Genomic DNA, 18702 nt, shown 5'->3' with positions numbered 1-18702 from the left:
TACATGTATGTACACATGTAGGAAGAAAGAAAGGCCTCTAGTGTAGTTTTTGGTGGGTCTTCCTGTATTTTGCTAATTACTGACTGGTCTCATGTGTACACTGTAGGCAGGGGGGGTTCTTATTTTTATATGGCAACCAGTCAAATTTGACTATTTTCGCCATCATATTAAACAAATTTAACGTTTTTTTTTTCTTTAAAAAATAAATGAAAAAAGTAAAATTCAAAAATATATTTCTTTTTTTTTTTTTTTTCTTTTCTATGTCTTTTTTATAGGATATATCTACATGTACTAGGATTTAAAGTCAAGTAGGTGTGTCTCTCAGTTTTAAAATCAGGGCTTTTACTGAAAATATGTTATAAAGACCTACAACAAGTATGCAAATAAAACCTGGGATGAGATGACAGAGAAAAGAAATGAGGAAAATCACAGCTCCAATCCTACGCCCGTACTGGAGTATGGGGATACGTCTGTCCCGTTGAGTGAACATCAACGTCAGTGAAGTCTCGATCTTTCGAGGGTTCTACATGTACATAACTTTTTAGAAGCACTTGCCCAGTTAGGCAAGTAAATTTGCAAATAGTTGGAATATACTTGCCCAAAAAAAATCCTTGAAAAAAAAAGGTGAACCTCTCCAAATGAAAGTTTTGCGGTTTTATAAACCATTCACTTTTTCTCTATTTTACATGAACTGATCTACCTGCCATGACCAAAATTATGGTCAATATCGTATCATATTGACCCTAATTTTGGTCATCCTACTATGAGAATTTTGCTTGCCCAATTGGGGCAGTAGTTTTGGTCTTTACTTCAAAACATTTGCCCGACTGTAACTTTTACTTGCCCCAGGCAATCGGGCAAGTGCCACCCTGACTGTAGGAGTTGTGGCAAGATGTGGTCAGGTTGATTTTTTTCATGTTGGTAATATGTGAAATGAGAGTACCCTACTCTACAAGTTGATTTTATGATATTTGCACCCCCTTTTTAAAATGCAGTTCATACAGTTTGCTCAATATTTTGAAATGTTACCAGCTCTAAAGTTTTATGTACATGTTGTCCCTAAATACAAAATAGTTTGTTTCTCACTGGCAGGGGATGTTTAATACGAAAAGGAAGTATCCCATTAATAATGCCAGTTTTAGTTTTTATAGTCCATTGTTCGAAGCTTTACATCATCTCATTGACCTGGATATTTTGTTTAGGTGGTGTACTACAGTAGGTACCTGCAATTGTGATCTAGGTTATTGACCAGAAGGTGCTGATACAAAACTACAACATGTACATACATATGTAGCTTTGACATATAGGCCTACAATACATGTCAGTACACGTATACATTGTACATATTTTTAAAACAGGTTTCAATGTACTCTTCTGTGCACGTATGTCCACTGAAATCCTGAATTTGAGCATGTACATGTAGGCCTTCACTGTGAAAATGTATGCATTTGAGTCTACAGAGGGCATAAAGTGATTCTGTATACATGTACATGTAGATACTACATGTACGCTGGACACTCATTAAACCTCACATGTTCATGTACATAGAAACCTCAAAATTTTGGTAAACATAGTTTAAAAAAAAAGTGAAAATGTATTTATGGTAGTACGACAAAAACTGAAACTGTCAATGCACACAGTATTTAAATAAGATGCCAAGTGCGGTAATGATTTAAAAATGAGTTTTTACTGATGAGGACCTATACTGGTAGTGTCTGTTTTCATAGAAACAGCATCATTGCTGAGAATTTAGCAAAATATTAGTTTTTGAGACAAACCGGGAAGGGGGGGGGGGGGCACCTACATTGACAAGTGGATACTACGCGCAACCGAAAAAAATAAAAGGATGTCTTTTTCAAGATAGGGCACGTAAGCGGCATGTTATTTTATACATAACGTAAGGGTGTCAATAACACTATAATAATGAAAAAAGAGTATTTATTTTGCTAGGAAAGCTACATGTTTCGGGTCAAATTTGTGAGGGTATTAAAAAGGATACAGTGTACTTTTTTATTTTTGCCCCAACATTCAACACTACATGTACATGACACATGTAGATGTTTAGAGTAGATTTGCGCGTGGTGTGGGAGGTGGGGCCGCACTAAACCCAATGATGTACATGTAGGTAAAGGTAAAACCGATGTCTGTGACAAATAATGGAAATATTGTTGTACTTGTAAATACACTGTAGGGGTTCAATTCAGGGAATACTTGATAATGGTATCGTTTTTTTCCCAATATTTGTTAAAGATAGGCTTTTACACGCTAATACTTGTATAAAGGGGTGCATTTTCAGAATATAGAAAATATTTATTTATGGTGCTTTTTGGGACCCCACTTTCGCTTAAATGGTATCCAATGGTCAATGGAAGTGCCCCCCCCCCCCCGACAAAACACTGTCCCACATGTGGCCTTACAAACATGTGCTTATTTATGTTGGCAAATGCCAATACATTGACTATAAATTTTCCTGGTTCGCATTGAAATTTGCTCCCCCTTTTTGGAAGAGTCGACTGCTATGCATATTAAAGTCTTGTTACTGTACTGTAGCATATATTGGTATGTAAGATTATACAATAGTTGAGAGCTTTTCTCTCATGAATGACCAAAAAATGCTAAATTCAAGTTTGTAAAGCAAAATTATTCCCTGTACTGATAGTGACTTAAAAGTGCTTGAGGTGAAAGGCTTTTAAAATATTGCTATTCAAAATGAAGGCCCTAATCATCACGTACTGATTAACCAACCAATAGAGGAAATATTTCAAGTGATAGGTTTTTCCTATTAAAAATAACCTCGGTGGAATCCCAATGGAACAATTCCGGCCTACCATACATGTACCTTCATACAGGTACATGCCGTGGTACATGAACTACATTTTATTTTTAAATTTAAAATTTTGTATGTCTGTTCTGATGAACCAGTCTACATGTACATGTATCTCAAATGGCAATTTACAATGTAGCCCCACATTTTATATAAACTACAGGGTTTAATAAAAAGGAAATTTTTTGCTAGTGTAAAGAGGATATCAGAGAAGAGAGAGGGAGAGAATTAAATTTAGATCAAAGGTTTAAAAAAATAAATTCTGCACATGCATGTACTTGTAAAAAAATATGTACCCTTAACCCCCCCCCCCCAACATGTACATGGCAGAAAGAGGGTTAGGAGAGGGGTTTGGTACAGTATCATCAGAATGTAAATTGAACATCAATTCACAGGAATTTTGTCAATTATTGTTTGAGACAGACAGGCTTTGTATTGTTATTTCAGTCTGGAATCTATTTATACCTTGATGGTTCTCAGTATAAAGCCCTCTCTAAACCTACCATGTAATTTACAGGGAAAATTTGATTATGTCCTGACCTTTTGTTTCAGTACACTCCTTCTATACAATGTACATGTTGTAGGGCCTACTGTGTACAGTACAAGAGGCATGGGTGCAAAATAATGAGATGCACTCATTGTCTTTCAAATTGTTCTCTTGACAGGATAAAAGTCATGGATTTGTAGAAAGTAAGGTCACATTTCTACATACCGGTACATGTATAATATACAAGAGCCATTCCATGCAAAACCAGATAATTTCCAAAAATAGTAATTACATGTATGGCTCTATTTCAAATCTGGATTAAATTTTTTTTATTAAACTCATCTACCGGTATGTAAGTTCAGTAGGGTGATTCCATGTACATGTAGCCTGTTTTTCATGTCTCTTTAAAATAGGAGAATCCAAACCATACAAAAAAAATTGGGACTACAAACATATTTTTTGTTACTTTAATTTCATAACAAAAAGCTATTCATTTTGTAGAATTATCAGTTGGATAATCTGAAGGTCATCATTTTGTATCAAATAAAAATTCAAATACATGGATTGCGGGAAGGGTTACAAATGTCAATTTTTCGGTGCTGGACAAAGAGTAATGTGACTTACCAGAGTTTTTCTATCCACAGAAAGAGACAAATTTATATGTAAGTAATGTTTTCAGGTATTTAATTGGTAAAAGAGTTTTAAGAATTATTAAAAATCAATCCGTCACTTTCCTTCCTTGCCCTTTTTGTGTAATGCGACAGACTGATTTTGGGGACATCTTTGCATCCACAATGTACAGCATACGTTTCTGTATGTGTCGTTTTCAAGATAAATTGACAGTACAGTGTACATGTATAGTATAAACTTGACAGAAAGACTCACCCTTGTAATACTGGCAGCACCTTTTACATGTACATTGTACATGTACATGTAGAAAAGACACAAGTGTATATTTAATGTGACTTTCAATGGAATCGCCTATGTATTCAGCTGTTGCGGAGATTAAAAAATACATTTATTTGTGTATTCATTGTTGTAGAACATCCTTTCATCAATTATCGTTTTCTTCATTTATTGTAATATTGGGAGGGACTCCATTTTTAAATTGGAGGGGCTGTTAGAGTCATGAATAGTATGTACATGTAGGCTAAGATCTGTCGGTCTTGTTGCTGCAATTAGGTCTACAGCTGATCTTATAGAGGATACATCCATGTACATCGTAAACCACATGACTTCAAAAACCCCATTTTCTCGGAATTACCAGAGTGTACATGTACATGTATGGTGTTTTTTACACGTACACTGTCTACATTGGATCCTGCTTTAGCTCATTAAAAACAGAAAATGATATTTTGTGCTTTCCATTTAATACAACAAATTGACTAAAAACATGTTCAGTTTTAATTCTTGGAAATGCCTCTTTCAAAAACAAACTACAAGAATCCTGTACAATTAAAGGCAGACTTCAAGTAAATTTAATTCTGGAAGAAAACATGAATCCTGATTCATTTTTGTTTACAAAATAACAATTTTTTGCATTATTAATTCCAAGATAAAGATTTCAAAAAGCAAGTTTCTTTGCTATTATGATGTACATGTTGTGCATGCACGGTTGTATGTTTAAGTTCGCAAGTTTTATTTCACAATCTATGAGAATGTTTTTAGTTTTCAGGGTGCTACATAACTTTTTAGAAGCGCTTGCCTGTTCGGGCAAGTATACAAAAAGTTGGAATATATACTTGTCCAGAAATCTATTTCACTTGCCCAATGAAATCCTTGAAATTTTTTTTTATTGCATTTCTTTTTCCAAAGTGATTTTATCTTGCCTGCCATGACCAAAATTATGGTCAATATCATACCATATCGACCCTACATATACTGCTAGAATTTTGCCTACTACTGTGTGGATTTTTCTTGCCCAATTCGGGCAAGTAGTTTTGGTCATTACTTCAAAACACTTGGCGACTCTAACTTTTTACTTGCCCCGGGCAATCGGGCAAGTGCTTATGTAGCACCCTGGTTTATTGTTCCGAAGCACATTTTTGATAGGCTGAAAAAAATTGATAAATCATTGAATATAGCCTTTATGATATTTCACCTTGTTCCGATTGTGAAATGAAGTTTGAATCATTTAAATTTATTTCTACTTCATATTTATAGGCCCCTCACATCATAGGAAGAGATGAAGATGAGTGTCTTTGTGTTCACTACGAAGGTCTACGAGTAGACGCTTCGTAAAGTGCCTTCAGCTGTCTGTCGCCCTCTTTAGTTTGCCTTCATCAATACTTGACAGAAATGATTTGATCATTCTGCTGTTGTAACATACAATTGTTGGAATCAAGTGGTGCTAAAAACGGAACAACTGTTCATACAATCAGTGTCATTTTACTCTGGAGACTGTGGCACTCTAGGAACTCAGAATGACCATGGATGATTGCACTGTGGAGGAATCTATAATAAAACTAAGGGGTGTGGTCAAAGATGCAGGGGAGGGGTGTGAGATGACCCCACCCATTGAATGTCGATTGACCCAGACAGGAGGGGAGGTGGAAACCCTTTTGTCAACTGTTCTCAAATCACAGAGGGAAAGCCAACATGATGAGGGTGAGCTACGCATACTATTTTCTTTCTTTCCTTATTTTTCTCGCCCACCAGAGTTGAAGGAGTTGAAAGGATCCAAATGTCGTCCGTCTGTCACAAACATTGTGACTTGTAACTTTGCAACAATAAATCACTTTTCAACCAATCTTGGATTGTAGATGTACTTACATGTACTTATATGCAAGGTACCTGCATATTATGGTGCAGTCCCTGGTCACATGGTATTAAAGGTCAAAGGTCATTTTGAGGTTAATGTTAAAGTTTACATGCAAGACTCAATATGACACATAACTGCAACAAGTCACTTTTTACCCAAACTTGGGTTGCTGAGGTACTTAGGAGACCTACATGTACATGTTATGATGCAGTCTTAGTTCATATAGTAAAGGTCAAAGGTCATTTTCAGGTCAACGTTAAAATTACGTACAAGACTCTAATATGACACATAACTCCTCAACCGTAAACTCATTTTAAACCAAACCAAACTTGGGTGTAGATATACATGTAGGAGACCTGCATGTTTGGAGGTGGTCAAAGGTCATTTTGAGGTCAGTGTTAAAGTTTACTTGCAAGACTCTTTAATTATGACAAATTTATTCCATCCCAGTTTAAAACTTCACAATGAACTTTTGATACAATTCTATTGCGTGCTGTCGCAAATCACATCATTTCTGGTTATTTTCATAAGTTAGCGAGAAATGCAACATAATGTATGCCTTGTTTTCTATAATAGGCATTGCCTTGTTTTCTATAATAGGCATAATTTAAATACGTGTACATTGGAATTAGGAGCTCAAATGACATTCAAATGACATTGAAAGGGTGTCTGGTATCATGACAACCATATCTTTTCCTTGTCCTCAGCTAATCCTCAAGGTAAATAATCCTTTATTTAATCCTATGTCTGGACTTTGTTGACAATAAAAGACCTGGATGTTAAGGTCAGTGGATTACAAGGGGGGGGGGGGGTAGTATCCACATATTCAATGATGATGACTTCAGCAGGAAATTGCTGTGCTGAAAAAGATAACTACATGTAGGGGCTTTAATAATCTCTACTGTTTAGTATGTAATGGGTACATGTAAAGCATTAAAAATAATAAGAAATTTCCATAGATACATGTAGGATGTTTCCATAGATACATAATTTTATGTACGTGTATGGGACATTTATTACGATTTATGAAACTCCTTGCGTCAGATCCCAGCACACACTGCATTCCGATGCGATAAAATTTTTAAATCAATTGCATTTTGCACTAAATATGAAAGCCCCAAGAACTACATGTAGCTAGAAGTTATGGCAACCGTTTGTGTACATGTACCTGTTGGCTACCACTGGGAGAGCAAATTTAAAGATGTTTCAAAACTCAGTTGTGTTCAGTGGCGCATTCGCGATGCTCAAGGTAAAATTTGAGCTGATAGTGTTTACAAGTAGGTGCATCTTTTTCGATGTTCAAATATCTTTCCAATCATTATTAAGAAGTTTTTTACTTTTACGACCAAGAATAGAGGACATTGAACACACCCTTTGTTTCTAGTTCCACGTTATGTAATCACGTTTTCAATCATGATCCATGTTGCCGATTAAACCGACATTAATACACCGTTGAAAAGGTGCCCAACCTGCATTTCTGAGTAATCTGATAATCATGAAGTGATTTGTACCACTTGTTTCTTTACAAAAATGTAGATGCTGAATCTGATGCTGTTGTTAAACAACAAACGGCAGTAGATGAGGTTCTCTATCATGCTATGGTCCATCTTGAAACAGAACTGAGCAAGAAAGACAAAGATAGCCAGGAGGAAACAGAGATTGAGGTCAGTATACTTTAGGATAACATAAAAGTATTGTAAAGTTGTAACACTTATTTTACAAGAAGTCTGTCATAAGGTGGTTTCAGACCGCCTCGAAGTTCGCCAGTTCCAGGTATTCTCTGATCGGGAAATTTACCCCGATCAGAAAATACCAGGTATTTTGGTAATGTGAAAGCAAACTACGCGTAATTTCCCCGAAAGAAAATACCCGCTAAATAGTAGGTACTTGGCGAAATTACGAGAACTTTCGTGGGGATTTTTCCAAGGTCGCAGGTATTTTGGCGATGTGAAAGTAAATTACGGGAACTTTTATCCCAGCGTGTCATTGGGCGCGGCGGCGTGGGTGGCTGCTGGGCTAGTGATTTTGAATCTCCCGCCTTGCCTGCTTATCAGACCACACTGCTCATGCTCGTAACTACGGGAACTTATCCCGAAGGATGTGTTTCGGGGCAGTGTGAATGCAGGAATAATTAACAGGTATTTTTTAGCCTTAAAAAGTTCTCGTAATTTAACAGGGATTCTTGTGATCGAGGCGGGAAACCACCTATTGTGGATCTTAAAAATAATCTACCAGTTGTGGTAATGATCTGAAAATGAGTTCAAACAGAATCCAATAAAATGACCACCCAAGCTATAAGATATCTGCCAAATTGCTCTGGAAAAATATGTGTAATTGCTGAGGAATCTGCAAAGTAAGCATGGAATTTCATAATAAAACATAACTACCATTAATACATTATCCCACACATATCCCTTTTTGTGCAGTGATCATCAGAATTATAGATCTTCAGCCAATATTTCATTATTTCACAAACTGTATTTATTTCAATATCCCAGAAAGTTAATGTGGTAGCATTTAACCTTGATTTGAAAGACTTTCTGATGAAATGTAGTTTATATAAATTGAACTCTGTGAAATCATGAAATCTAAGCTGAAAAAAAGAACAACCACACTGTAGATTACCAACCCAGATTACTACATGTGGGAGAGTGTATTTTTTTTGCCCACATGGCTTGCCATAGAAATTTACCTTATGTACAACTTACATGTACACAGCCTTTTGTAACAAGTCGTACAACTTTGCCTTGATATCTTATTTCAATAGGTGTTATCAAACCAACCCAAATACCAAATAATTATTTTCCGCATCTATACACACCTTTAATACCAGACCCTGTCGGGGTAAGTTTGAGTTGTGATAAGGTGCAGAATGCATTCAAGCAAATGATTAGTATGCATGTAAAATGCAAAGAAAAGTACTTTCCTGTATTGAATAAACCATGGCCGTAAAAAAAAACTGCAACCCCGGAATGAGGAAGTTTGAAAAAAAAGGACATATAAAAGTTATCCAATTTGACTGAAAAAATATTAAAAGATCAGAAAATATATCTATAATTTTTCTTTTTTTTTCAATGGTTGATTCATTGTTTAACTTTTCTTCCCAATTATAATGAAGAAGAAAGATAATGAAATGCTAATGAACATCAAATTATAGTACCTGTACAACAAGGGAAAATGTTTAAACAACAAAAAAAAGAATAAAAGACATTTTTGCCTTTATTTCAAAGCTGATTATGATCATTTTGACACATAAGTATTCAATTTGCTTTAAAAATCTGGATCTGGATCAAAAGTGACAATCTTGATACACTACATGTACATGCATATATCCTGTACCTCAGTTCTGTGAGGGTGTGTGGGGGTGTGGTAAAGTATATCAATATGGCCCACACTATAATAGTCACAAATTGTGTATTCTTATTTTAGAGATATTAAATAGGAAAAAAAAAACATTTGAGTAACCTCATATTGAGACAACCTTCAAGCAATACAAGGGTTGGTCAATTTGCCTACACATGGGTGAATTATATATTTTGTATACACCAAAACATACATACATGTACATTATAATTTCTTTACATGCAGGGCTATAGACCTACTTGTATTTTAGGATGTCAATTCTATTTTCTGTAGTGATCAGCCAATATCAAGTTTCTAATGTACATGTATATCTTAAATGGATCTTGATGTGACAGCCGATGTGACATTTTTAGGTTAGAATAAATTGAATTACATTTCAAAGAGTCTCTCTGTTGTAAAGTAGGTCAGGTCAACACAGAGGTTTGACTTGTGACAATGGATTGTAGAAAATTGATGCAGAATTAGATCTACCTCTGAACAGTGAAACATGTACAGTATGGTCATTGATTGTTTCCATGACATGTAGGCCCTACGTACATGTATAATAAGAAATTTAATTTTCATGCCTTTGTGCTGTACAATGTCACATCAAGAGTTTGAAAGAATACATACATGTATGGTACAAAAGAGGTACATGTACTTTGATGATGATGTCATTATTTTGAAAGAGGTTTTGATACAGTATTAGTGCATTTTTATTTTTCTTCAATCTTAAATAATATTAAAAAGTACAAGAACATGAAGGGGATGTGTGCATACATGTACATGTTTAGTGTAGTCCCTTTCTATAAAAATATTGTCAATAATATCCTTGGCTTGACCTGATTTACAATTATACTGGTATTTGTATGTTATATAAATGTGCTTAGCTCTTCTGAAATGTGTCACCATATAAAAACACTGCATTCACATTGATATTATAAGAAAGGGAAACCGTCTTGATACAGGGGAAATAATGTATGTACATGGGGCATTAGGTGAATTTGCCCCCGCCCCATTGCTATGTGTAGCCAAGTTTGCCTCAAGTGGCCAATGTTCACGTTGAAGCTACATGTGTGTGTGTGTACAGGTTCTGTTTATTTGTTGGAATGGCATTGATTCAGGGAAATTTTGAGTACTGGTATCCCTCTATGTTGCCTTTTAGAAAGTTAAATTTACATTCAAGGGCCAAATAGGGGTACTGAAATTCCCCTTTTCATCAAAAAGGGGAATCATTCTTTCAAAATACCCCTTTTCATCTCAAGGATAATAACATGTTCTAGTTTATGTGCATTTATACTCAACTGCGCTTTGATAGTTGGGTATCATATCATTACCCCGGCTGTAGCTGAGCCGCCATATTAATAGGCGCTATTAGCGCTCAAGGAATAAATCCTAATGGGTACCCATTCACCTCACCTGGGTCGAGTGCAGCACAATGTGGATAAATTTCTTGCTGAAGGAAAATATCCCATGGCTGGGATTCAAACCCACGACCCCATGTTTAAAAGTTCAGAGACTACTCCACTGGGTAACAACCTCCATGCATTCCCTTCTTTGCACAGTTTGTATTGGGGGGTTATCAGGAGTCTGATGCAGAAAGAGTCACAATTAAATGCAAATTTTATGCAACTTGGATTTTTTTTACCAATGAAATCAAGGATTTGCACTTGGTTTTTTGCAGTTGTATTTTAACAGATCTATGCAAGAGGCTTTAGGACTGTTAGGGAAATTCTCTCCCGTCCTGCTTTCTAGAGAGCTTTGGAGATAGAGAATATACAGTATTGCTCGGAATAAAGTTGACACATTACCGCGCTGTACCGCGTAAGTCGACGGGAGATCGGGTACCGCGCGATTACCACCAGCAAATTCCCATCGGCGGGAGTCTCCTGCCAAGAGAAATTACGGCGGTAATTACCACGAGATTTTTTAAATAAAAATCTCGTGTATTACCGCGGTAATACCGCAGAAGGAGGGACGATCTTATGTTGATAATAAAATGTCACAATTTAGACAACTCACATGGTTCAAATTAGCCCTCCTGACTTGCCGCGATGTCTCTCTCGAAATTACAATACAGCAACTTATTGCCGTAAGATGCCGTCTCGATCTCCTCGAAACCCAAACAAAAATGTCATAGCTTGATGTTTAGCTTTGCGCCAGTGCACAATTTTAATGCACGCTCGTGTCATCGCCCTCAAATTGTCATCTTTCTGAACTTCTTTGAACGAAAGTCGGGTCGAGATGAGATCATGTACTTTCTGGGATAAGTTGTAAATAGTTACAAGAAAAAGGGAGCACCCAATAACGGAGGGACAGAGTCGAGCAAGAGGAGAGAGCGACAGATACGAGAGACGGGGAATGATCAAGAGAGAGGGAGAGAGCATTAGATAATGGATAGAGAGGGCGTGGGGGCGGGGTGGTTAGATTGAGCAAGAGACACCGAGGCTGGAAAAAAACAGATTTCCTTTAATTTCTTACATTCCTTTATCGTCATTCTCTCACTTGTTCGCAACTATAATTATTTAATTTTAATATTTTCAGTGCATTATTGCCCAACAATCCTCCTGCCGTTATTATGATATAAGGAATGATAAACTACTTTGTTTCTCCCACCACTCGATCAAGTCACAAAAACACAGCACGTACAAGGCATATTAAATGATTGCACCACGAATTGATTACTCATGCTTAATTATAATCAGTGTTGTTTTTCCCTTGTTTCCTCATATTCTATTTTTATCGTTTTTTATGTTGATATATTTCCATTTGACCCATGTCTCATTAAATTTTTACTGAATCAATATCTCAGGTCACTTCTCCCTCGATCCCTATCATTTTTTCCTCCATTCTTTAATCCTTTTGACTTTTTTGGTGTAATATTGCAAAGCTCTATATTCAATATTATCCGACGTTCAAGCTGGTGTTAATGGATGAACAAAGATAAAATATTTTTAAGTGTCAATTTATTGTCACCGGATCGTCATAATATGCATATATCTTCTTAAAGTTTAATTAATCTTTCATTGTTTGAATGATAGTTTTCAGAATTGTTTTTATATTCTCTCCTCTCACTGATTCACGTCACCTCTGTCATTGTCTGCTGTCATCTCTCTTGCTCGCAGTGGCGTACCTCAGATTTTCCAGCAAGGGGGAGGGCAAATTCGTCCGCCAAAAAAAATTGACAAGCAACCCAAAAAAAAGTCTACAAGAACAAATGAAGGATTTCGTACCAGGAAAAATTTTGGCCAGCCAAAAAGTCTTCAACCACAAATAAAGGATTTCGTATCAGAAAAAAAATTTACAAGCAAAAAAAACAAAATTCAAGACCAAAGTAGCAGGCCATCTGTGTGTCGCTCGTCAGGGGGGGGGGCACTCTCTCCCATCTGACCCCCCCCCCCCCCCCCGCCGTAGGTACGCCAATGCTTGCTTATACCATGGTCACATTTGTTCCACGGCGGCCGTACGGCGAGTCGAAAACAGCCGTTTTATCCATTTTGATTCAAACCACCAATATGTAGTTGGACAAAAAAATGTTAAAACGGCTGTTTTCGACTCGCCGTACGGCCGCCGTGGAACAAATGTGACCATGGCATAATGGCTCGTGAGGTGCTGGTTTGCACAGCAAACCAGCCTGAAAGGTCGAGCGAAGCTTCTGCAGCCTCCGTAGACATAGTCTGCTATGCAGACTCGTTGAATCAGCTGAGGTACACACACTGCTGATGTGGGTCTACATTTTAGACTAATGTTTGCTCGACTCACTTTTCCCTTACCTTATCGTTCCTTAGATACATGTATTTAATTTGATATATAGATATTAGTTTGATTCGTATAATCACAATATTTATCTACCGTCTGTTACCAAGTATTGTTATCTTTGTCTTTTTTTGACTTAGATTTTGACTATATTTTCATGTATTATATGATGATTTATAGTTTTTATGTTTTCCTTTGGTCATTGATGAAAAACAATTTTATGCTGATCTTTTGTACCTGAATGTTCTAATAAACAAATAAAGGTGTATATTTGTCAATAAGTAAATATTTGGTCTTAACTAAGACCCAACGGTGGGTCATATTATCCTGAAGGCACAAAGATGAACCACTGAAGTCAGACAATGAATTAAATTGTCCTGATTAACATCATGACAATTAACTGTAAGTATGAATGTCTTCAGTTATGTTTTAGTGCCGGAATAAACATTTGCTTGTGCTTTGTGAAGGCTTGTTTGTGCTTATCCCTCACTCGGCGATATCTGCATTGCGACAACGACAGAGTAAGCCCGAGAGTAAGCATATATGGGTATACGATCAACGTTAGGCCTAATTTAGTAAAGTCTTTTGAAGAAGTGTACAAGGCTAGTACTAAGTAACTACATGTAGCTAGCTACAATCACTGTCAGTGTCACTACGTCAAACCACTAGTACGAGTTTAGTTAGCTGCTACTACTATACGGTACCGGTTACCGTACATTGTGAGCAGAGGCCGAGAAGACAGTGACAGTGCATAATATTCCGATTTTGTCTCTAAAATGGACGTCCATCATTAAAAAATACAATACCTGTATCATTTAACTGAAGAAAATGAGTTTAGGTTCAGTAACAATCACTGGGATAGCACAAAAGCACGAAATACTTTCTATTTGGTGATTTTGTTGTAACTTAGTTCGAGCAATCTGATTTTCTTTCGAGCTCGCTGGTATGGTATGGTATCTGCAAAAGCGCTAACGAGTACTCGCACGAGATGGGTTTTTCTCTTAATTATGGTATGATTTAGGAGTAGACTGAATAGATTATGCCTAATATCACTGAGAAATACGACAAAAAAAAAGTTCTAAGAGGCATAGCGAGAGCTTTTAATATAAAGGATGGGAACAATTACTAAGGAAAATGTTTCTGAAATTGAAAATCCCATTTGAAATCGAAACAAACTTCGAGATAAAAAAAAGTGAATTTGAGCTGTAGAGGAACGGGGGGGGGGGGGGGGGGGGGTAGCACCCTCCCCCTCTCCATCGAGAACCATTAAAACATTTATTGTGGTAAAATAACGGACATACGTAAGTGACCTGACCCTTGGTTATATGCAGAATTTTTTTCGGGGGGGGGGGGGAGATGCATAAAATAAAAAAAAATTGAAGTGAGAAAAGCGACCGAGCTTGTCATTGCGTGTTTCCGTTCTGTTAAGAATGTTCAGACTTTTCGTGGCATATATTACCTTCATTTGGGAGTGAAACATTTTTTTTTCAACTTTAAGATTTTTCTGAATAAGCATACCCCCCCCCCCCCCCCCCGTTGAAAAAGTTGGATCCACCCCTAAACTTCAATAGTGATGCTGTGATTAAAATGATTGACGGAGCGAATGAGGGAAAACCAAGCAATAAAACAATGGAAACGAGTCAGGAAGTGGCAGTATACATAAATTAAATAAAGAAATATATCCAATGAAGTGACATTAAATTTCGCAGTACGTTTTTCATGAATGTGTAAGAATGAAAAAAATAATTAAAATAAATCAATCAGCTAGAAATGTGGAAAGATAAACTTACCTTATTAATCTAATGCACAACATAGTTATAGTTTGAACATCGGGTATAGTCGAGGACGACCTGGCATCATCATGGGTGAGGGGTAGTTTGCAGGCACAGACCCTCATTGGAACAAGTGTGCCTCCACGCAAAGACTAGCACATACAAAACTTGCTGTTCCAATCCTGAGCGAGAGAGCCTTCAGTACACAAGGCATGAGTAGGCTGCACATTCAGACCCTTATTTCGAGTGAAGGGTTTGCCCAGCAGACTAGGTGAGGGGTGGGTTATTTCTATTTCTTCAATCATCAGTTCTTCTAATTTATCCATCATTTGATTTCATCAGTCAGTATCAACCTCTCTTGTAACCACACGTACACATACGCCTGCTATCTATATCTTAATTTCTCTTAATCTCTATTAAGACGATCCCTTTATTTTATTCCTCAATATCAATAGTTCCTGTCCTCTTCTATCGCTCTTAATTTTTGTTGAATATCTTGTCTATCCCCTATTTTATTCACTATCAATTATGATACTTCCAAAAGAACGGCACGATACCAAATTGAAGACAAAAATAAAGAATAGAACATAACATTTTAATAAACGAACATGTTCCGAGGTGTCGCACCTCATCCTCAGCCTGAAAATTATTAACAGAGTCATTGCTATTTATACTGTTAGGATGTCAAATATAAATATCAAGAATGTAGTTACACAGGATTATAAGGTGTGAATTCAATTGTTCAATGGAATGCAGTAAAAAAAAGTCTATGGATTCATCAGATAGGGGTGGGTTAAATTAAATGGATAACATTATTTGGAAATTGCACACCTGTTGGTTTAGTTGAGGTTGTTTCCATTTGACGAAAAGCCCTTCTTTTCTTTTTAGTTGAAAATCTGTTTGAGCAGTATCGAGAATTTTGAAACAATGGGTATTTCATTCTAACTAGCATTGGGGTGACGATTGCAAGTGTCTCCAGACATGGTAGACAGTGACTGTGTGTAACTACATGTACATTCTTGAAATTTATACTTGACATCCTAACTGTATAAATACCTATGACTCTGTTAATAATTTTCAGGCTGAGGATGAGGTGCGACACCTCGAAACATGTATGTCCTATTCTTTATTTGTGTCTTCACTATCAATTGTTATTGTCTTTGTATTCGTCTACCGTTCTTGTTCAATCTCTTTCAAGCATATAGGCCTATACCCTTAAGTATTTTATTTATTCAGATCATTCTTTCCTCTCTGATCTCGCCTTTTCTTCTCTTTAACTTCAATCGTTTCCATCAGTCACACATATATAATATGACGGTACAAGACTCTTACATTGTTTTGTTTCTTCAGCATCAATAAGATCAGGAATGATGTCCTCGTACATGTATATTAATTCCTCTTGAAACGTGGTTAAATTGAACAACCCTAGCTGTATGTGAACTTAACTGGGGTCAATTAATTACACCGTCTCGCGCATTTTGTGGACAATGAATAGAGGTGTGAAGATTATAGAACAGCTAACAATGAGAAGGCTGTAAGTTACACAATGATCTTTTGTGTAACTGTTTGAATAGAACATGTATTAAGCCAATTAAGTCAATCCCGTTATTTTATTCCTCTATATCAATAGGTCCTGTCCTCTTCTATCGCTCTTAATTTTTGTTGAATATCTTGTCTATGTCTATCCCCTATTTTATTCACTATCAATTATGATACTTCCAAAAGAACGGCACAATACCAAATTGAAGACAAAAATAAAGAATAGAACATAACATTTTAATAAACGGAACATAGTCATTGCTATTTATACAGTTAGGATGTCAAGTATGTAGTTACACAGGATTACAAGGTGTGAATTCAATTGTTAAATGGAATGCAGTAAAAAAATACAAATTCTATGGATTCATCAGATAGGGGTGGGTTAAATTAAATGGATAACATTATTTGGAAATTGCACACCTGTTTGTTTAGTTGAGGTTGTTTCCATTTGATGAAAAGTCCTTCTTTTATTTTTAGTTGAAAATCTGTTTGAGCAGTATCGAGAATTTTGAAACAATGGGTATTGCATTCTAACTAGCATTGGGGTGACGATTGCAAGTGTCTCCAGACATGGTAGACAGTGACTGTGTGTAACTACATGTACATTCTTGAAATTTATACTTGACATCCTAACTGTATAAATACCAATGACTGTTAATAATTTTCAGGCTGAGGACGAGGTGCGACACCTCGAAACATGTATGTTCTATTCTTTATTTTTGTCTTCACTATCAATTGTTATTGTCTTTGTATTCGTCTACCGTTCTTGTTCAATCTCTTTCAAGCCTATAGGCTTGTACCTTTAAATTTAAGTATTTTATTTATTCAGATCATTCTTTCCTTTCTGATCTCGCCTTTTCTTCTGTTTAACTTCAATCGTTTCCATCAGACACACATATAAACCCCTCAAAAAAAGTTTTGCAACTCGTTTTGGGGGTGATATCTTTTTGGTTAATGAAGTATAAAAGATGAAACTGGTATCTTTGGAAAGCTGAATTATTCTTCTTTACAATGACATGCCATTTGCTGTGATTATGTAATCATGGAATATGCAGTCACCCTGAACATCGAGAAAAGTCAGAAGTGAAATGTTGCAAAATGCATTGATTTCCAACAAGAGTCTCAATTTCTATAGAATTTCCACCATGCAGGTGACAGTGAATGCACTCGGTCCATCCTCGAAACAATTGGAAATTCGCTATTGCAAACGACGCATTTTGCAACATTTCATGTCTAACATTGCTGCGTATTATCATGTCTGTGTATTTCATGATAACACTAGCATGACAAATGACACATGATTGTAAAGAAGAATAATCATGCTTTCTAAAGATATCCCTTTTACACATGATGATGGCACATTAAGAAATTTATTAGCACTAAAACTTGCAGTATGAGTTGCAGAACTCAAACATGACATGGCAACGAATTTTGCAACATTTCATTTTTTACATTGCTGCATATTAATATCATGTCTGTGTATTTCATGATAACTCTGGCATTACAAATGACACATGATCGTAAAGAGGAATAATCATACTTTCCAATGATACCACTTTTACATATGATGATGGCACACTAAGAAATTTATTAGCACTCAAACTTGAGCTGCGGAACTTTTTTGAGGGGTTTATAATATGACGGTACAAGACTCTTGCATTGTTTTATTTCTTCAGTATCAATCTTCCCTATCGAACGTGTACATTATTTATATAGACAGATAGATAAGATCAGGAATGATGTCCTCGTACATGTATATTAATTACTCTTGAAACGTGGTTGAATTGAACAACCCTAGCTGTATGTGAACTTAACTGGGGTCAATTAATTACACCGTCTCGCGCTTTTTGTGGACAATGAATAGAGGTGTGAAGATTATAGAACAGCAAACAATGAGAAGGCTGTAAGTTACACATCTGATCTTTTGTGTAACTGTTTGAAAAGAACATGTATTAAGACAGTCCATGAATACCCACCCCCAAATTGTCCAATATAGTTGGCATTTTGGGGCCCGGAGTGTTGATGAGGGTGACGATGATGGTCATGAGGATGATATTGAAAATCTATCATATATTTTGGATAAAAATCACCTGTTGTCGATAAAAAGAGAAACAATTGCAATAATTCCTGGTTGTCTGTTCTATATAGACGAACAATACACAGGGCAACATTAAAATGAATATACATAAACATATTAGCAAGAGATAATTGATATGCACAT

General features: G+C 36.3%; 1 protein-coding gene across 1 annotated transcript in view; it reads left to right on the top strand.

Annotated features, from left to right (window-relative positions):
• Positions 1 to 18702, top strand: part of LOC121406186 — a 53154-nt gene that overhangs the window by 10173 nt on the left and 24279 nt on the right. Inside the window, exons 2-3 of the mRNA XM_041597209.1 lie at positions 5475 to 5918; positions 7609 to 7736. Coding sequence (XP_041453143.1) covers positions 5735 to 5918; positions 7609 to 7736 — 312 coding nt within the window. The 5' untranslated portion in view covers positions 5475 to 5734. The remainder of the gene's footprint in view (positions 1 to 5474; positions 5919 to 7608; positions 7737 to 18702) is intronic.

This window comes from Lytechinus variegatus, chromosome 19, assembly GCF_018143015.1.
Source record: "Lytechinus variegatus isolate NC3 chromosome 19, Lvar_3.0, whole genome shotgun sequence".
NCBI classification, from domain to species: domain Eukaryota; kingdom Metazoa; phylum Echinodermata; class Echinoidea; order Temnopleuroida; family Toxopneustidae; genus Lytechinus; species Lytechinus variegatus.
Note: the sequence above shows the minus strand (reverse complement) of the source record. Positions and strands in the feature narration are given on the sequence as shown.